Below are 22,274 nucleotides of genomic sequence, written 5' to 3' on the forward strand. Positions count from 1 at the left end.
AGACGTTAGAAGGTTGAACTAGATCTCCAACGGCGCAGGTGTAGTCTGTTAAAATTAGTCCATCCACGCAGTCCAACAAGATGCCTTGATCCTTTTTTAGCAGATTTTGAGTTGCGTTAGCGTAGGTTTTTTGGTTCGGTATGACGAAGGTAGGTAATTTTTTTTTTTCAGTTGGTCGAGATTTGTCTTGGTTTTCCATTTTTAGGTTGAGTTGTGGACTAGCACGGGCACACAGTACTCGATACGCGATATGCAAAGACTTGGGCCAAGCCCGAGTCCGACTTAGATATTCGTGCAGAAGCAAAGCGTTTGTAAATACGTCTGCTATCTAGAACCTCTCGATCGAAAATGTGTAGCGCATTGTATGATAGATCATGTTTTGCCATTTCGGATGTGATTTTGCAATATTTTTAGGTAAAGGTGAAATTTTGCACCTTCCGGATTTTTCAGGACTTATAATTTTGGTCTTCCTGTAATTCTAACGCAGATCATATACTTATGTCATTATCTACGGTAGTTAAAATTTGTTTGGTACATTTATTGTATACCTATAGTGCATCGTATCATAGACCCTGTTTCGCTATTCGCTATATTAAGAGATCAAGCCTGGGTTAAATCCTGCAAAAAAAAAAACAAAAAGATATTCTTCTTACCGAAAAATTTTTTATTTGGTGTAATTTAAAAAAAAATTCTATTGAAAATATATAAAATATACACCATTTTTATCGAAAAATAACATGTATATACCTTGTAAAATCATTGACCAAAATTCATGACATTTCACAATATAAATAAGTGTTTTTAATCACTTGCCACGGCTTTCTGTAAGATCCAGTCCGTCTTCTTTACTCTATCCGGGCTTAAAATGCACCATAAATATGCTCTCTTGGACTGATCGAGAGACATTTCTAAAAAATATGAATTAAATATAGTTAGCAACAAATTTTGTTGCTAGCAATGTGTAATTGATATTTTTAAGATAACAAAATTTGTTGCTAACTATATTTAATTCATATTTTTTAGAAATGTCTCTCGATCAGTCCAAGAGAGCATATTTATGGTACATTTTAAGCCTGGATAGAGTAAAGAAGACGGTCCGGATCTTTCAGCAAGTGACTAAAAACACTTATTTATGTAGTGAAATGTCATGAATTTTGGTCAATGATTTTACAAGGTATATACATGTTTTTTTTCGATAAAAATGGTGTATATTTTATTTATTTTTGATAGAATTTTTATTTAAATTACATAAAATTAAAAATTTGTTGGTAAGAAGAATATCTTTTTGTTTTTTTTTTTTTTTGCAGGATTTAACCCTGGCTTGACCCCTTAATAAGTGTCGAATGTTTATGTATGAGTAAAAAAATGAGTAACCTTAAGTACGGGCCAATTTTACCCAGATTTTATCGTGTAAAATATACGAAGGGAATTAGTTATTGTTTAACAACCTAAAAAACTGGACAAGTAAAAATTTTACTAGTGATTTTTGTCTTAGGTATAAAATATACCAAGATTTAATATATTTAATAATGAAAAACAATAAATGGTATTTGAAAAGAAGAAAATATTAAAAAAATAAAATATATATACACTTATATTTAATTAACACTAAACCATAATATTAAAATAATAAAAATTATTATTAGCATAATAACGTACGCAATTTACCCTGTTGGCTGCCATGCTACCACGCCCCCCACGAAACATGGCTTATATTACCACATTAATATACTTTTTCATGTAATTTTTTAAAACTTATAAATTTAAAATTATCATATTATTATATTCAACTTAAGTTAAAGACTTCAATGTTATAAACTTAAATTTTTATATTAGTTTTCAATTCCATTTATAGTATTAACTAATAAATATACAGAGCTGACATAGTAACTTTGATAAACGTGCCATAATATGGCAACAGATCTCGTGTTAAGTACGTTAGAAAACGGAATTAAAACAATCACAATGTCATATATCTGTTGTATGAGTCTAACAACCAATCGAAGCAGTTTAATTAACATGACATCAACATCTATATTATTTCACGCCTTTTTTAAGTTAATCCGTCTCATCGTCAGTTCTCGATCTAAAGAACATCTAAAAAACTATCACCGTCAACATGACGAACATTTCGCAATTTCCCATTTATCGTCTATAGTGGTGTAGTTGTATCTTGACGTCAAATTTAGTCTTTTTTCTCTGATATTTTGTCCGTCGTAAAAAAAATATAATCTTCCGGTATTATGTTAAATACATCGCATCAAAATAAATATATTTTTTCAATTACTACATAATTTACTTAATAACAATACATTCTTCGAATTTAATTTAAATTTAAATTATAAGTATTACGTTTTAATTTTATAATGTAAGTACTTCTGATTTTAAAATTAAATTAGATTTTAACAATAGTATATTATTTTATTATCGTTTTTGTTTCATAATTCCATTATAAATTTGTGGATTATACATGTGTGTGTGTGTGTGTATATATATGGGATGTTTCACGTCAACCGGACCATCAGTGCACCCAAAATTTGGGTTAACCTAACAAGACGTTTGAGGTCTCAAAATGATCGTCTGGTCAAGGGCTTTTGAAAAAGTTCTGGCCTTTTCAAAAATCTAATGTGGCGCATAAAATATGGAGCCTGAAACCCACGTTTTCATATCACATTCAACAAAAACAATAGTAAAAATGTTCTAATTTGTGACATATCCCACCAAAAAGCATGTACAACTCATGATAGGACATATTATTGATAATGCTGACGGAATTCCAAAATCAAAAATGGCGGAATCAAAATGGTGGACATTATAACGCCACCAAACCCATTTTACCGCAACAAATGATTTTTGATCAGTTTAAAGTATCGATATGGGGGTTTTCAGGGTCATTGAATCTTATTTTAACCTCGAAATTTTTAAATCCAAAATGGCGGACATTATACAACCACCAAAACTATTTTACCGCAATGAACGATTTTAAATCAGTTTAAAGTATCGGTATGGGAGTTTAAGGGGCCGCTGAATCTTATATTAACCTCGAAATTTCAAAATGCAATATGGCCAATATAAACTGGCGGATATTTGTCATAACCCACCCGCAGGCTCTCGCGAAAAGCCCCTGCTAACGCGCAACCCGCTGAACACGCCACGCACGCTGCAGCGGTTATCACCGCGGCGCTAGTACCGCGGCGCGCCGCTAGGCGGCTGCGCATTACCCACAAGTGAAGTAGCGTCGCGGAGGGCACATAAGGAGGCCGGGTCCAGCGCTGTACCTCGCCCCTCTTCCAACAGCCTAATGCTGCAAGTACACGGCTCGTGTCCAATGACAACTTGTGCAAAGACTTCAGCAAATAAAACTGTTTTGTGGCAAAGGAATTTATTGCTTTCAAGTGATTTATTTCATCCCTCTTTTTTACCTACACCCGAACCCCTTCCCACGTTTAGCAACCCATAGAAAGGAATATTTTCTTCAAGGAATGCTTTCTTCATCGGCGACTTTTTCTCCAACAGTCTTTTTCAGGATAGTTGGTGTGCAAGTCCATCAGCGGCTTTATTCATAGGCGTCTTTCTCCAACAGTCCTTTTTAGGATAGTTAATAGGTACATTAATAGATACATTGGCGACTTCTTCTTCAACATCCTTTTTAAGGCAGTTGTTGAGTAAGTCTTACTTTATCGGCAACTCCTTGTTCAACTGTACTAGCCGTAATTTTGTTATTTCTAACATTTTTTTTTGTTTTGGTTGTGCTTTCTCATATCCTACAACAATGTCTTCTCCTGCGAAAAAATATCGTATCGATAGATGCGTTAATCCATTTGATATTAATACAGGACACAGCAAATCTCTTAGGTAGATCTCCAAAGAATTTCAAGATGTCTATCCTGATTATCCAACATCTTCACTGATTTGTAATACATGTAGAAAATCCTTTTACAAACTACATGATTTGTCATCTCCAAACGTCAGTATGAGTGTTGATTTTGAATCAGAGACTGACTCACCTTCGGTTTCAAACACGGATGCACCTATGCAAGATGATCTTACAGATATTTTAACTGGACTTAAAAACAAATTCCAGTCCCTGCCGGAGAACGATCCATTACGTGTCAGTATTCTTACTATTTTGCCCGAACACTGGGCAATACGTAAAATTATGAACCAATTTGGTGTGTCTCACAGAATTGCTCGTAAAGCAAAACAGTTAAGAGAATCAGATGGAGTTTTGGCTTCTCCTGTTGCAAAACGTGGAAAAACAATACCTGCAGAAACTACTCAGAAAGTTGAAAATTTTTACGAAAATGATCTTAACAGCAGAATTATGCCAAATAAAAAAGATACCGTCAGTATTTATTTATATGGTGAAAAAATAAAAGTGCAGAAAATATTATTATTTACTGATATTAAGAACCTTCATAATCAATTTAAAGAACAGTTTCCTGAACATCCGATTGGGCTTACCAAGTTTGCGGAACTGAGACCAAAATGTTGTGTCTTTGCAGGATCCTCTGGTACACACAATGTATGTGTATGTACGATACACCAAAATTTCAAAGCGATGATTGACGCAGTACATATAGAAAAAATCTCAAACAATATTCTGATGAATTATAAAGATTGTTTGAATTTCGTTCTATGTGAGGATCCCAAACCAAGTTGTTATTTGAATGAATGCAAATTTTGTCCGGACATTCAAAAGTTTTCTAATTACGTTGAGAACATTATGGATGAGCACAATATTGATCAAGTCATCTTCAGCACGTGGCAATCAACCGATAGATACACTTTGATAAAACAATGCCTAACATCGCAAGAATTTATTGAAATTTTATGTTCTAGCCTAGAAAAGTTGATACCTCATCACTTCATCGCTAAGGAACAATCAAAGTTTATTTCTGGGAAGAAAAATAATCTTTCAGATGAAGAGGTTCTTGCTCAATTGGATTTTGCTGAGAACTATGCTTTTACAGCCCAAGATGCTGCACAGGCATTTCATTTTAATAATGATCAAAGTACGATTTTTCCTCCTGTTGTTTATTATAAATCTGAAGGCAAGCTTTCAGTACAGTATCTATGTCCGACTGTACTACTCATGATGCCACTGCAGTATACATAATGCAGCAAAAGCTTATACCTGAAATTCGCAAGGTTTGTCCCACAGTAAAAAAGGTAATATATGCTACTGGTGGTGCTAAACAGCATTTTAAAAATCGTTATCAAATGAGTAGTTTAATGAGTCATAATCGCGCAACGTTTAGGCTCGGTCACAACAATATATATATATATATATATATATATATATATATATATATATATATTTAAAACTTAAATCAATGTTTAAATATAACGAGATAGCGTTAGCGAGTGAGTTTTTAGCTAGTAATTATTAAATTTATTAGCTAAGTATGCAACGTATAGATAATAATATTTAATTAATATTTCTTAGAAATGTCTTTTATTAGGTGTGAGGGGGCATGTTAAAGGTACAAGTAGTATATGGGCTGGTATTGAGAGACTGGGCGTGGCCTAGAGTGACGTCACCAGTCCCGTGGCTGGCGCCAGTTGTTTATGTAAACAGAAGCCCATGTTTATATCAATAATAGCTAATAAGGTTAATAAACGTGATTTACGACCGCTACTGTCATAAATACAAAGTCTGTCATCTATTGGTGACTTTTATTTGTTTATTAATAAATAATTATAAATAATTTTTAAGCAAAAGCTATATCACGCTATGAGCTATGCCAGCCCTCCGCCTTTTACCTCAAGCAGACCCGAGCGCGACTCTCTCTTTCGCTGTCTACTCCATACCGGCCCCGAGCTCGAACGCACGTGAGCGACTCTCGCTATACCAGCCCGTAGCCCCCCTCTCTTTTTACACTAGAGTAGCCCCTGAGCTCTGGCGGTGGCTCCCACTGCTGCTGTACCGGACCCGCTTCTCTCTCTCCCCTCTCTCTACGCCATACTCGTGTGCATCCTCCAAAGCCGCTGTCTACCTGTCTCGCGTATACCTGCTGTTTGGCTTTTATTGCCCTAGCGCCGACTCTGATCCTTTCTGCGCTGTAAAGAGAGAGATTGATCTACGTATATAATTTATATGGTGGCCCTGAAAAGGGCCGATTGTTTTTTGCAATATATAATATTGTAATTAGCGTTTCAGCTTGCTGTAGCCGTCTTTTTTGGGATACGAAAAGGTGTTTGTGGAAAAGGATTTTTGATTCTGTGACGAGGAGGAGGAGGATTTTTTAGACAGATTATTATAACCGCTTTTCTCTCGATACGAGAAAGTGTTGGTTGAGAATGATGACTGATTGTTCTGCTTTCTTGGCTCATTGCTTCTCATGAGAGGCTGTCTCTCCTTCCACGTAGAACCTTTTTTCTGCTCTTTGCTCTGCTCCTGTCCCATGGTCAAGTTGCTGCTTTGCGAATGATTCGCATCGAAATGAACGCGTGCATATACAGGGTGTTTCATTTTAATCCGACCACGAAAAAAAAAATGGAAAAACTAATTTTAACGAAAAATGACCTTAACAAAAGTTGAAGGGGGTAAAGGGGGCCATCGAATGACACAAACACCTATGACCTTGAACTCGATTTTCAAGGTCATTTGAGGGTAATTGTGATTTTTTTAAATAGGAACCTCTATTATAGACCTTGGAATCGGATAGAGCGGAAAAAATTACGTCGCAAAGGATATTTTAAGTTTGCTTTGGTGACCTTGAGAAGGTCAATTCAAGGTCAAATAACAAAAAATCTGCTAAACAGCTGTTTGTCTGGTTTTATTTTACTGATGTCGAAAGATGACCTTGACAAAAGTTGAAGGGAGCAAAAGGGGCCATCTAATGACACCAACACCTTTGACCTTGAACTCGATTTTCAAGGTCATTTGAAGGACATTGTATTTTTTTAACGGGAACCCCTATTTTTGGAGACTCACTCTAATCAAACACCCCAAAGGGAACACAACCCTATTACGTCCACGTCGTTGTTCCTGGGCAACACTAAAGTTAGGATATAAATATGGACTCCACATAACATTTGATATTGCATTTTTGCACTTTTGACCTTACAAAATGGCTTTGAAGTCAGCAAAGCATAATCACATTTTAAGTCAATTATTCTCTTAATGTTTATTACAATAACAAAATGATAACTCTACGAAAAAATTGAAAGGAAAACAATCTTAGGCTGATACTTCTTATTTGACCTTGAATTGACCTTCTCAAGGTCACTAAGGCAAACTTGAAATGTCATTTCCGACGTAATTTTTTCCGCTGCTCCGTATTCCGAGGTCAAAAATAGGGGTTCCCGTTAAAAAAATACAATGACCCACAAATGACCTTGAAAATCGAGTTCAAGGTCAAAGGTGTTGGTGTCATTCGATGGCCCCCTTTACCCCCTTCAACTTTTGTTAAGGTCATTTTTCGTTAAAATTAGTTTTTCCATGTTTTTTTTCGTGGTCGGATTAAAATGAAACACCCTGTATAACTCTACTACTCGGTGCCGCAAAGCTTACTCTAAATTTCGGCTTTGGAGATCGTTGATGGGAGTGGGGGTTTTGCACGCATAAAAAGAGAAATTCTGGCAGAATATTTATTTACTAAAAACGCGTACGAGTCGAATAATAAAATGACTCAGCTTACAAGGTAATGAAATAATAAAATGACACACGAGCGCGCGCGCACGCACACACAAACATACTTACACACCCGCACACACACACACACTCTAAATTTCTACGCTATACATTACAAACAAGCGATACACTTACACTTGCGAGTGGCGCGTTGTTGGCGCAGTTGACGTGTGGGCCCTCCTCGCAGTAAACCAGGCACCAACTCTTTCGACGGAGTAGGCATCCGATGAAAGTTGTAAGGTACGCTGCGGCGTGCTGTCGGTGGCGTCACTTGGACGTTTTTGTCGTCAACGTCGTTGTCGTCGCCTGCTGATGATGGTGGAGGCGAAGGCGATCTCGGCGAATCCATATCCAGGATGCACGGGCAGGGCTGTCCGTTGCACTTCCAGCAGCGAAAGAGAAGGCACCTCCAGCACAGCTGCCACACGTCGTGCTCCGAGCTGTTGGTGATGCACACTCTACACCTCGCGTTGATCGGCACAAACTGTACCGCCGCAGAAGCCTTTCGCTCGGCTTCTTGCTGTTTTTGCTGTAACAGCGCTAACATGTCCAGCATTCTCTGCTGGTAGCGCTCGAGCTGGCCGTTCAGCTTCTCCATTGCACGTTTTTTAGCTTCGATACTTGCGAGAAGCGCATCGCGTTGGGCTGCTAATTTTTTCAATTCTGCCATGATGGTGGCCACGTGTGTGCTCTCTGTAGGGACTCAGAGCGGACTGATCGGTGCAAGCCGTGTCATAAACGTACGCCGTTGGCAAATATTTCTGCACGTAGGTAGAGGGGGACCGCACCTCTCCACTCTTTGCCTTTTAACGACGTTCGTTGTCTTAAGAATGCGAGACCATTGGTAACGCTATACTCGGACTGGATTATTTGTATACACTTGAGCTCCAGCGTCGTGGGCTTATCAGAAAAAATCGGAGTCGGATGAGAGCGAAAGAAGGGTTTTCAATGTCTCGCGAATCAGCTCCAGGAAGTATCGTGTGATCATGGACTCGGGCTTTGTTTTATTATCGCCAACGGATTAGTTTTCAAAACTAAGCAGAGAACGAATCATTGGATCTCCGGTAGACACTTGAGAACGAGTGTAAACTGTTTATACAGAGATTACAGGTGTCCGGTAAGAGAGATTAAAAGGGTCAGCCGTAGAGTCATAAAAAACTGTTCGTTCCGTGTCACCGGATCTAGTGGTGGCGACGGTCCGTTCTCTGAGACGTCAGCTATCCGCCTAAGGTTTATGACTGCTACGTGGCTAAAGCGCAAACAGCGAGTACGGTATCGGATTTATTTCTTTCGATCACTGGTGGCATCCTGGATTTCTCGGCTATGGCTGTAATATGCGCTGTTTTAAAACAAATCCTCCTCTTTAACGGTTTTTCTGCTCTGCGATCTTCTTATTCGATGAAATCACTCCTAAGAAAGGCATGATATTTTCATATCAGCCCTGAGTCGTCTACAAAACTCCTCCGTACGCTAGCGCAGTCATCAGTATCTCGAAATGCGTTTCATTGAGAGAGCCAGCTTACCACGTGTCGCATAAATGTCCAGTGCTACGAACGAAGTTTGCGATGCGATCCTGCGCGTAGCCAACGCGCTCAAGGGTTGTCACCTACCTGTGCAGAGGAAGTGTACCCGCGAGTGGTACGTGCGCGTTCATCGGATGTGCGAGGAGAGGCTGCGACGCGAGCTGCGCTGCTTGCTGTCGCATTGCGCGTACCGTTGGATCGCTGATTTTTATCTGAGATACTTTAAACATTCTAGTGTTGTGATAAAAATCATCGGCAGTTTCTTGGTGGAACGCGGTGCACGCGATGTGTACTGTCTGAGGTATATCATAGAGGAACATGGTAAGTGTATACAGTGTTCCCTACAATCAGTTTAAAAAAAAAATAATAGTACTTTATTTTTTTTCTTCTTGTAGCTCGAATTACCCTGCAGGAGGACGCTGAGGAGAGCGACAGCGACGCAACGCTGTTTGTTGTGTCGTCACCTCCGTCACCGCAGCGAGCCACTTCATCCGAGGAGGAGGAGGAGGAGGAGGAGCAGGATCGCTGAGAGCGAGATTGAGGACAGTGATCATGGCGATGATCAGCCTGGCGTCTCCGAGCAGGCTGTCTACAGAGCGGGCGTTCCAGCACCACTGAGAGGTAGCGCGCAAACGATAGAGGCTGCGATGATTCTGCTCTCGTTCCGCTACGAGCCAGCTCCCGAGTTTAGTCCTACGAGAGCCGAGGTTTTCGAGGGCTTTGCGACTCGGGATGAGACCGCTGAGGAAGTTGCGATGAATAAGAAATCTGTCAGCGATTGGAAGAAAAAGAAACGAGTGCTCGTACAGCACGGTGGTGCTTTTTTGCCACTTCTACTCGCACCTATTATCGGGGCTCTTGTATCGAAGTTATTTAATTCAAAGTCAGCAACAGCGGAAGACTAAAATGGATCGTGCGAGAAAAATGATTATCGTGTCCGAAGATATGTTTTCGCGCATGCAAAACGTTCGAGAGTTTGAGAAGTGTTACGGATATTTTTGGTCCTAGGCGTATTTAGTTTGGGGTAAAAATGGCGTTTTTACATTCTCACTCAACGAAATGCATGTCCAGCGAGATGGATCTTTTCACGCTTCCAGCCACCCAAACGTCCATTGAACGCAGCAGATTTCTGCATTATAAGCCTGTGTCGTCTCTTAGCGACGATGTCGACGCACCATTGGAATTTGTCGTGCCCGCAGTTAGCGAGCATTACTTTGATCTGGCTCAGACTATGCTTCATGTTCAAACTAAAATCGTATCCGCTGACGAGGCTACCGCAACGACCGAAGACCTTAAAGTCGGACCGATCAACAATTTCATGCATTCAATGTTCAATCAGATTGACGTTTTTTTCAATCAGAAAATTGTTTCCAGAGCGTACATCGAGACGCTTCTCAACTACGCTCCGACTACTAAAGAGTCACATCTTACAGCGAGTCTGTGGTACGACGACACGAGCAGCGGTTTCGATTCGCCAGCTAATGCGGTGAGCACTGCCACAGCACCTATGATCGTGAACAAAGGGCTGGAAAATCGCAAATATTTTACACAGAATCGACGATACTTTGACATGATTGGACATCTACATGACGACCTCTTTAATCAGGATAAAATGCTGATTAATGGCGTAGAAATGCGCGTACGTCTAGTGAGGAGTAAGGAAGCTTTTTGTCTGATGGACGCGACAGCCGATGAAAACTTCAAACTCAGCATCAAAGAAGCTACACTCATAGTTCGCAGAGTAAAAATCAGTCCTGGAGTTTTACTAGCTCATGCACAAGCGTTATCGAAAACCACGTCTAAATATCCCATAACGAGAGTCGAAGTTAAGTCGTTTACTCTTCACTTGGGAATATTCGGCGATTCGATCGACAACGTTATACACGGTCAGCTGCCGAAGAGAATAATCTTGGGCTTTGTGGAAAACAAAGCATTCAACGGCAACCGCGCGTCAAACCCTTTTAATTTTCAACACCTCTATAAATTATTTTTCTCTCTACGCCGACTGCGTACAAATTCCAAGCAAACCTTTGCAGACACGTTTCACAGGTCTCGACAAATTCTACATTGACGGTTTTCAAACACTTTACAAGGGCACAGGCGTGCATTTTCTCAACGAAGGTTTTGGCATCAATCGCTACAACTATTACAAAGGCAATTTTTTGACGGCCTTCGATCTCACTTCTGATTTATCGGCACACTTTGCCACACATTGGAATCTCGTGCACTCGGGTAGCATACGTATAGAAGTGAGATTTGAGACGGCTCTTCTCACTGCTATCAACTTTATCGTTTACGCAGAGTACGACAACGTTCTGGAAATCGACTGTAGTCGCTAAATCGTAACGGATTTTAGCGCTTGATGAGCACGCACACTCGATCGCAGCGCCTCAAAAAAAAATTTTTTTGATTGGCGCTACGTAAGTCGTGCGCGCTGACAGTCTGCAGTTGTCTCCCTTTCGAAACAGCCAGCACCTAACGTACTCGAGCAACAACAGCATCATCCTCATCACGACGAACTACGAGATCGATATTTAAGGCTTTCGGGATATAAATAAAAAATTTATTTACTTATAAAGAAGTAGGAGTTTTATCTCTCCAGAGCCGTATAGTTGGTCATTGCATCATTCGCGCGCCGTGCAGTTTTACCGAATTATCCGCGGATATGCAGCAGACGAATTACTACTGCACTCTCGATGTACACGGTTTAGAGTGGCACGACGGAGATATCTCCTTCAAGAATCTGCGTCGTAATCTGTGCAACTTGGTGAAAGACGCGCGCCGTATATACGTGCGTAGCCAGGTAAAAGCCAAGTTTTTGGAAAAAGTAGTGGCTCGAAGAATCATCAATTTAGAAGATTTTAGTGCGCCTTCGTTTGACAAACTCTCTATGCAATTACCTAACGTCTTGCTGTGCACCAGCCACGGTATCAAGAAATTCGAGAACAAGAAAAATTTTTGCGCACTGCATCGAGCCTAACAAATCAGAAGGTGGATACACTCAATCGTTGCCAGTCCTCATCGAAGCGACCCGTACGACATAAATAGCCAAGTAATGTACCAAGCTATATTAGATTACGATCGGCTGCAGATGGAGAGATATCACTATCCCGAAAGATTTCGTGCTAGCGACGTTGTGGACGGAATTGAAAAAGCAGCTGACGAGAAAAAAGACGGTGCGGTAGAAGAAGAGTACGTAGATGTACCATCAACATGAATTCGCGTCAAATAATCACAGCTATTAGATGATTAAAAGCTGATTCAATAGGAGTTTACGCTGCTAATCACGTTCCGAAATTGCTATCCACACCGACAGCTATTGTAACGAATCTCGACACTGCATTATGTTTCTGTATCATATGTGTAGTGGCATTTCTCTGCGAAAATATCTACGTTTTTTTTTCATCAGACTATGTCAGGAATGACGCATTAGCCGATAAGTTTTATCGAAGGCTCATGAGAAGAATGCAAAATAAAACAATGTGTTATCGCCATCATCGAGTCAACGCATTCCCACGCACGAGTTCTACAGGACGGGGTTACTGTAATCAGATCTGCACAGCCAAGACCGGATGTTTGTTATCTGAGCAGTTTATACAAACGTACTAGGTGTGACGGTTGCGTTAAACAAAACAACTTCTATCGATATCAAACGTTTCTCGTTTCACTATGGTATGTAAATACTGTAACGGACGTTTCTAGAAAGAACTGCGACTCGTTGACGCTCGCTCTTTGTCGTCCCATTCTTTATAAAGGAGTCGTGGCGCAGTCGCAAGCCATCAGTCGTACGAACACTCTCGTCAATTAGACCTCGTGTGTAAAAAATCTTTGCAACCTAGTGCCGAGTCTTGGAAAAATAAGCCGATCACCTGCAACTTGTTGTACTCGACGACGTACGCGCTCAACAAATCAAACTGCAAGCGTGCAACCATAGGCCTGGAGTATTACGGCGGTTACTACAGAGCAGTGTTAAAAATTTGTGCCAATGGATCGCCAGCCAAGTATGTGACACTCGACACACACAACTGGGAAGTGATCAAAGATCAGATGGAGGCTATGGGTGCATATCTGATTCACTCCTTCACGTTCTACCAGGATTTTGGAAATCCTAGCAAGATCCTCCTTCCAAATCACGATGTCATATTCACAAACAGCTTCGAAGCAAGGGCGATCGGCATCGACGAGAGGCCAACACCAACATCAGCACCTACAGCAGAAATGACAACCCACAACGGTCAGCAGTTCATCAGCAGTGTCGGCGGCGGCAATGACGAGGAAACACAACAGCACCCACCTACACAACCTGCGTGCAAGAAGCAGAAAAAGTACGAGAGTCCGTCTAGTGTAATTATGCATCAACAAACGTTCGCTGGCTTAATACAGGTAAAAGAGTGCATCGATTTGCGTTTTAAACAGCTCGAGGAGCTTTCGGAATTAGTTAATCGCGGCGTGGACTCAATTTGAGATTATATAAAAGCCGCTTTGAAAAGAGAAGAGGCTGAACTATGTCGTGAAATTCTGAAAAATGTACTCGTTCAAAAAAAACTCGTTCAAACAATATTACGCCCTTCATAAATATAAAATCGACGAAATTGGTAAGACAAACTTAAATTTTGCCACTGTAAGCGTCGACGTTTTAGATGTATTTTAACAGAAATTTATGCGTTTGGCTTAGCCAGAATCGCAAAAGATGTGTACGATGTGATGTTTACGCCATAACTTTTTTTATTCATCTCCTATCGTTAGTTTCTAAGCTGTAAATATGCTTTATTGTTCTACGCGCGCGCACACACACACACACACGCGCGCGCGCATAAATATATCATGTATTCAATTTTTGCTGTTTTATTAAATAAATGTAAGATTGTATCAAACAAAAATTTCTCTATTTTAATGTGTACAAATCCCATCAATAAACCCCAAAGCTGAAATTTAGAGTAGGCTTTGCGGCACCGTGTAGTAGAAAATCATACATGTTACATATTATTACAGCGCAGAAAGGATCAGAGTCGGCGCTAGGGCAATAAAAGCCAAACAGCAGGTATACTCGAGAGCAGGTAGACGGCGGCTTTGGAGGACGTGCGCGAGTATGGCGTAGAAATGGGAGAGAGAGAGAGAGAGAAGCGGGTCCGGTACAGCAGCGGCGGGAGCCACCGTGCCAGAGCTCAGGGGCTACTATAGTGTAAAAGGAGAGGGGGGCTACGGGCTGGTATAGCGAGAGTCGCGTACGTGCGTTCGAGCTCGGGGCCGGTATGGAGTAGAGAGCGAGAGAGAGAGAGAGAGAGAGAGAGAGAGAGAGAGAGAGAGAGAGAGAGAGAGAAAGTGTGAGAGAGAGAGAGAGAGAGCCACCGCGTCAGAGCTCGGGGCTACTATAGTGTAAAAGGAGAAGGGGCTACGGGCAGGTATAACGAGAGTCGCGCACGTGCGTTCGAGCTCGGGGCCGGTATGGAGTAGACAGCGAAAGAGAGAGAGAGAGAGAGAGAGAGAGAGAGAGAGAGAGAGAGAGAGAGAGAGAGAGAGAGAGAGAGAGAGAGAGAGAGAGAGAGAGAGAGAGAGAGAGAGAGAGAGAGAGAGAGAGAGAGAGAGAAAGAGAGAGAGAGAGAGAGAGAGAGAGAGAGAGAGAGAGAGAGAGAGAGTGAGAGAGAAAGTGTGTGAGAGAGAGAGAGAGAGAGAGAGAGAGAGTGAGAGAGAAAGTGTGTGAGAGCTCGGGGCTACTATAGTGTAAAAGGAGAAGGGGCTACGGGCAGGTATAACGAGAGTCGCGCACGTGCGTTCGAGCTCGGGGCCGGTATGGAGTAGACAGCGAAAGAGAGAGAGAGAGAGAGAGAGAGAGAGAGAGAGAGAGAGAGAGAGAGAGAGCCACCGCGTCAGAGCTCGGGGCTACTATAGTGTAAAAGGAGAAGGGGCTACGGGCAGGTATAACGAGAGTCGCGCACGTGCGTTCGAGCTCGGGGCCGGTATGGAGTAGACAGCGAAAGAGAGAGAGAGAGAGAGAGAGAGAGAGAGAGATTCACGCTCGGGTCTGCTTTGGGGTAAAAGGGGGAGGGCTGGCATCGTATGCGTGATATAGCTTTTGTTTAAAAATTATTTATAATTATTTATTAATAAACAAATAAAAGTCACCCATAGATGACAGACTTTTTGTTTATGACAGTAGCGGTCGTAAATCATGTTTATTAACCTTATCAGCTATTGTTGATATAAACATGGGCTTCTGTTTACATAAACAACTGGCGCCAGCCACGGGACTGGTGACGTCACTCTAGGCCACGCCCAGTCTCTCCATGCCAGCCTATATACTACTGGTACATTTTGTGATGAGCGGACGCGAATTCGTATTTACGCGCTCGCCGCGTCGCAACATAGTGGTAAAAATACCCGCGGTTAGCTACACGGCGTGACGCGAGCCCCCAAACACCCAGAGAGCATTCGCTGGACGAAGCAACCCCGCGCCAACACCACCGAGAGCACCAGGGTACTCCAGCAGTATCACCGCATCGTCCAGGAGGGATGCCTCTTAGTCAGCTAGCATCAACCCCGTCAGCGACCGGCAGACACGCAGAGGCCGAGTTATCGACGCGCGCGCGGACACTGTAACTCAACAACAAAACGACTGCGCGATTATTTGATTATCGTACTAACTGCAAACACCGAAGCCGAGACTTGCTGCCACCGAGTCGTCCTCTCGTCTTCAGCTTGAGCCGCGAATACGAAAGCGTCCTCTCGCGCTACGCGATACTTGTAATATCATCAGAAGAGAATACAGCATATCATTACAGAATACAGATGCATGGCTTGTTACTCCGCGACCTTGTAACGTCCTTTTGATGAACCCGGTAGAGCAAAGCCGGCTACATCGCGGCATGGCTACAGAGCTTCGCACACGGCGCAGTTGTGTATGGATGTAACCTGGCTGCATTGAACGGAGTTGGCATTGCACCGACGGCTAACGTCCGTCGCTGACTCCAGTATCAACGAGAGATAGCTATGCGGAATCAAGAATTGAGTAATCCTCCCGTTGACGCGACAGCATCTTCGCGACTGTCGCGCTAAAGCCCAGTTGCCCCGTGACAATTTTAAGCCCGGATAGAGTAAAGAAGACGGTCCGGATCTTTTAGAAAGCCGTGGCAAGTGACTAAAAACACTTATTTATGTAGTAAAATATCATAAACTTTGGTCAGTGATTTTGTATGATATGTATGTATATATATTTTTTTTATAATATTTTTTTTTATAATACAAGCACAAAATATCTACGTTTAGTGTATTTTTTCTGATAAGTATATACTTTGTTTTTGACAAATAAAATACATGTTATCAAAAAAAAATGTGCAACAAGATAATAAAATAGAACAAATTGGATATCAAATTGAATAAATTTTATATTCAATGTTTTACTCACATTAGACAGTATCTCTTCTTTGAATTTCAAATCCTTAGCAGAACAGCAACACTACAGGAGTCAGGTTGAAGGTTAGAAAAACTTGTTAAGATGAGATTGATGAAAAGTAGGTCACATTATCAGCTGATCAGCCATCGGACTGCTCGTCTGCTGCTCCTGTAACCCGCTTTGCATCACCAGTTGTTTTGTAGGCAATCTATAGAGCATGAATGTTTTTTAGTTGATAAAATAAAAAAAACCGCTGTCAATTCGTAGCTTCAACTAAATTTATAGGTCCAATAAATAAAATATTATTTTAATATACAGTATATCTGCCTGTTAATGTATGAGGCGGTTTTTGAAACATAATTTAATATATAAGTTTTGGATGGTTCATTGTCCAAAAGTTTGCAGACCCCTCTATTTTTTTATTAAAGAAGAACTGGGGGGGGGGTACCCCCTGCTCGCCAGCCCCCTAATTTTAATTTTCGTTTTTAATTGTATAATTTCTAAATCTTTTTATTACGATTTTTATTGTTCTGTGGCAGCCGCGCCACACGCTTTTGCCAGCACACTCGACACATACGCACAGATACGCACACACACACACGCGCGTCCGCGCACACGCAGACCCAGGCGACCGTGCCTCGAACAGCTCGACCCGGATTAGCACTCATCGGATTCATTTTCCGCGTCAGGGAGACAATAAAGCGTTCGAGCCGCGCTCGAACGTTTTATTGTAGCCGCCCGCATCTCGATACCTGCGACCTACGCTAGATTGCGCCCGGGTTTTTCCTGGCGCAGCATAACTATAAACTGCTAGAGCCGTGGATGCGCGCCGACGCTGGGGGATTGCCGGCGCAATAAAACTGCAAACAGCGGGCCATTTGGGCCAGCCGACCCCGCCGCTGACGCGCTGCCCGGGCTGCGCACGCTCCGTCCCTGGCGATCCGATCGGTTGATCGGTACAGGAGGCGGAGCTGACGAAATCTTCCACACCCCATGTCTCAGGACAGAAATCAGTTACGCTAGAGACACGACACGAGTCGCACGCACTCTAAGCTACCGACCCTCGACGAAACGAAAGTTCGAATAAATCTAAGTTCAGTTCACATACTCTGAGTTCGTCATTTCCTGTCACATTTCCTCACTCCCAAATTTCTGTTCAAAATTATTAATTTTTTAATTAAACTCGCTTTGCTCGCCAACCCCCAATTTTAAAATTGGTAGTAATTTATAAGTTGAAAATATTTCTACTGCAGTTCTAATTTTAATCGTATTCGATATTCGAAAATCTATTCCCTATATAAAAAAGTTATGACCGGATTAAATGAAGCCAGGAATGCGTCAATATGATTGGCTCATGTAGTGCGCATGCATTAAAAGTATCGTTAGAATTTTTTTGATTTGTTTTTGATTTCTAAAATTGATTCTAATATTAAAAATGTAATATAATACTGTAATACATATCAAATTATAATTTGAGTATTTATAATATTCTATATTGTAAATATTATTACTGTTACAAAAAGAAACATGATGTGAACGTTGACACGAACTGAGTTGAGACATAACCTTAAAATTTTAAAAGAAAGTTGGCGACGAAACCGCGGCAATTTTAAAATTTATATTAGCGCAAAATGAATTATATATTGTAAAGTTTGATATATTTCCGTGATAGAAAACAAATATTAAAAATACCAATCAAGCATTTATATTTCATTTAATAAGTAAATGAATTAATAGTCTACTACAGTGTGCGCAGCGCACTGCGCCAAGTCTAGTATGTTTAAACTCGCAGTGGTTACCTATAACATAATGCATAGCAACCGTATCAACAACATATAACAACAAATTCTTGGCAGCTTTGTATTCACGTATAATGAAGGCAAGCCAAAATGAGAGGGAGGCCGAATGATGAAGAGCTAATAACCCAAAATGAGGGGGAGCCAGAAACAGAAACATAACGTAAAAATCGTTCATTATTAAACCAATAACGAAAGATGGGTTAAAAATAACACCAAAACAACAGGCTATTCATTAGATAGGTCGCTCGCGCAATTTTCGAGAAAACGATTTTTACATTTTAACTTTTTACTAGAAAACCGCTCAATGAAATCGTTTAAAATTTTAGCAGCAGGTAGCTTTTTTATGGCGAATAACCAAATGATATTTTGTAGCATTTGACTACATTGTTTTAGAGATATGAGGAATCAACAAATTAAAAAAAAAAAAAAAATTAAAACCATGATATCCATAGAGGTTTAAAAGCTGTGCAATGAACTTAGCCAAAACACATAAAATACCTACTTTTTCCCAAAATCTTAAGTGCAATCTCTCTCTCTCTCTCTCTCTCTCTCTCTCTCTCTCTCTCTCTCTCTCTCTCTCTCTCTCTCTCTCTCTCTCTCTCTCTGTTGTCTCTCTCCCTCTCCCTCCCTCTTGTCAACACGGGGATCCATTATATCTACGGTGTAAGGAAGGATGAGCACATCTCCCCTTATAGGCGTGAGTTGCAATGGCTTACCACCGCCGGACGTAGGAAATACTTCATGGCCTGTTTTCTAAGGAAAATGTTCAACACCTCCGTACCTATCTACCTATTAGCCTATTTTGATTTCCACGTCGCGCTCAGGCCTGTAAGGGGTGAGGTGACCCCCCTGGACATCCCGTCCTTCAGAACGGAGACGCTGAGGAACTCGTTTTTCATCAGTGCTTCCTGCCTCTGGAATAGCCATCTCACCTTCGTAACACACTATCCATATCACACTTTAAACAAACAGCTAAATCATTTTTCTTTAAATTAGATAACACGCAAACATGACACAAACATACACACCCATCCATCTCATTTCACATCATTCCATTTACTCTTCACACTATCACTTCTTACACAACAATTGTTAATGTTATCTGTATTTTTGCTATATTTAAATATGTACAACATAATGTACAACAATAAAAACATATAAATATCTCTCTCTCTCTCTCTCTCTCTCTCTCTCTCTCTCTCTCTCTCTCTTTGATCGCTCTCGCTTTTACTTGGATTCTTTTTGCCTTTATGTAGCTTCGGGTTCTCTAAGCTTCGGACTGTGCTAATTCTTATTGGCCGGGGTTTCACGCTCGCTAAGAAATCTTCATCGAACTATCCTATCTGCAAGGCATCAGAGAGTGAAGACCCCCCGCAGCCATCTTCGCTTCACTCTGGCTTTTCGATTTGACTTTCCTGGATCGGACAGCGATATTCCTGCTCTGACTACCTGGTGCTCGTCTTGCCTCAGCATCGTCCAGCGACCCTGGCTGTGCTTCAAGAATGCGTGCTGTAGTTTGGCGTTGAATAAGACTTCGTGCAAAATTATATGCTGTTTACATACAGCTTGTGGGCGTGGAATTTGTAGTTGTGTTAATTATTTAGTTAAAATTTAGTTTAGTCGTATGGTACAATGCATATTAATAGTGCGAATTTTTCAGGACAGTGGCGTTAGTTTGGTGTTTAGTGTGAAAGCCGCGTGCGTAGTTTCTAAGTGATTTTGTAGATTAGGTTGTCCGACCACTAGTGTCGGATTATTTTTTCTTTAATTTTTTCGAGTACTATAGCCTTTTATATAGCGCTCGCAGGCTGTGTTGGTGCTAATTTATTTTGTTTAAGCTACCTTCACGCTTTGAATTCCACTTTCACAAAATTGTTTGTGACTGACAGCACGCATATCTATATCATTGCGTATATAGGTGTAAAAGGATACTGCCGTACCGACGGCTGACCGCATATTGACTTTGTCCCTTTGACTTTGTATTTTACAGTTTTCGGCCGTTCTCTGCAAATTTGTATGGGTCCGTGACGATATAGTCATGGTGCGTAAGAATGAACGTTCGGAAATTATCAATCTTGTTACCAAAAATGACCTCGAGCGTCTATCTTAACCGATTTTTGTAGACTCGTGCACACAAAAACCACCACTTGATCAACTCAGCGATCAGTCTAGTGGTCATATAAATGTACAATCACGTTCTTTTCAATCTTGCTCAGGATTGCGCATTGCACACATTAATGTCAGCTCTATTAAAAAGCATCTAACCAAAATTGAAGTATTTCTTGCGTCTAATAACGTATATATCTTCACAATTTCGGAATCCTGCTTACGCCCGCGCACGAGTCTACCCTGTTTTACGTTGATGGCTACAATCTAGTACGCAATGATTGCGGGCTGGAAGTACCCAATAAGCGCTTAAATTCAAATATTACATCCATCGGGTATGTAAATGGAGGTGTCGCTACTTGTTACATTAAGGAAGACCTTGCTTTCTCGGTTATCGAAGCCCCTCAAATCGGACACATATACGAGACTGAATACCTCCTAGTTAGTATAAATTGTACTCAAAAACTTCTTATAGATACCATTTATCGATGTCCAGTATTGAGTAAATTTTTCACTTCATTGCAATCTATTCTACACCTTTATGATAATGTAGTTCTGGCAGATGACCTCAATTCCAACCTTTTAACTGAAGATTACTATGGTCTTCATTTGAAAAGACTTGTCTATGAGCATGCCTGTTATATAGTTCCGTTTGGTGCAACTCATCATCTGGAGTACTCAGATACGTGGATAGATGTAATTCTTATTGATTCTGAATTCAAACTGAGATCATATAGAAAGTCTTAATCACCGTTTATATATGGCCATGATTATCTTATTATTACTTACGCATTACATGCGCCGATCATGAAAGTAAATGTATCCACATCGCGCGATTTCAGAAAATTCTCTCCAGCACAATTTTCTGAATCTCTCTCATTACAGCTTTAATCACAATTACCCGTCATGACTGATATCAATAGTGCATCAATAACATGGCGCCTTTCACCACACGGAAGATGCATTCTCGACCATTACCTTGGTTTACTAAAGCACTCAAGGATAAGTTCAAAGAACGTGATCGCCTCTATAAACGTGTAAAATTCAATAAACATGATCCGATCTATCAGAGGTGATGAAAAAGGTTGGATCAATAAACAACAACTTGAGGTTAATTTATTGTTAAGTATATTGTAAAAGGCTTGAGAGCCTAGTCGGCGGCACGTCTGCTCACATCGGAGTCTTACAGGCAAGAGAGAGAGTGTATTGTAGAGTACAGCATAGTCTGCTCTACACACGGAATATGATATAATACGTAATAGGCGATTAGAGTATAGCGCGAGACATGCGCGGTTCGTCAGCTCTCGCGTGAGCTCGTCTCAATGTACAAAATCGCAGTTGACCAATAGATGGCGCGACGTGTACCATTTTGGTACTGATAATCAAGATTATAATACTTACTATATTACAACACGCCTCCTTAAGTTTATAATCTTGATCTTTAGCATTAACTTTTCATTTTCGATACATTTTTCTATTACATTTTAAATTAATCTTAGCGCTTTTCTATTTTCTATAAACTTTGTTTTATTTAGACTTTTCGTTAACATATCTGCTAAATTGAATTGAGAGTCTATTTTTATAATATCAATTATGCCATTTTCATAATTCTCATTAATATAATGATATTGCACTTCAATGTGCTTCGAGTTTTTAGTGAAGTTACCATATTTTGCAATCGCAATTGCACCTGAGTTATCCTCATACACATTAATTGGTTTATCGAATTCTACATTGAACATTTCGCTTAATAAATTTTTTACAAACAATATTTCTGTTACTGCTTCTGACATAGCAGTATATTCTGCGAAAGTTGA

At 40.7% G+C, this 22,274-nt stretch overlaps 2 protein-coding genes across 4 annotated transcripts in view; both read left to right on the forward strand.

Annotated features, from left to right (window-relative positions):
• Positions 1-22,274, forward strand: part of LOC100117164 (protein DDI1 homolog 2) — a 361,675-nt gene that overhangs the window by 29,187 nt on the left and 310,214 nt on the right. The window lies entirely within an intron of this gene.
• LOC107982126 (uncharacterized protein F54H12.2-like) lies at positions 10,193-11,501 on the forward strand. Its single transcript, XM_016989605.1, has 2 exons — positions 10,193-11,108; positions 11,212-11,501. The coding sequence occupies exons 1-2, from the start codon at positions 10,193-10,195 to the stop codon at positions 11,499-11,501; spliced, it is 1,206 nt and encodes a 401-aa protein (XP_016845094.1).

The sequence above is a fragment of the Nasonia vitripennis genome, assembly GCF_009193385.2.
Source record: "Nasonia vitripennis strain AsymCx chromosome 1 unlocalized genomic scaffold, Nvit_psr_1.1 chr1_random0012, whole genome shotgun sequence".
Classification (NCBI taxonomy): domain Eukaryota; kingdom Metazoa; phylum Arthropoda; class Insecta; order Hymenoptera; family Pteromalidae; genus Nasonia; species Nasonia vitripennis.

Bases quoted from the DNA above. Each gene is read 5' to 3' on its own strand.
- LOC107982126 (XM_016989605.1), top strand. From the start codon at position 10,193: ATGGCGTTTTTACATTCTCACTCAACGAAATGCATGTCCAGCGAGATG. The intron at 11,109-11,211 runs GCGCGTCAAACC...CACGTTTCACAG, and splicing joins CAAAGCATTCAACGGCAACC to GTCTCGACAAATTCTACATT.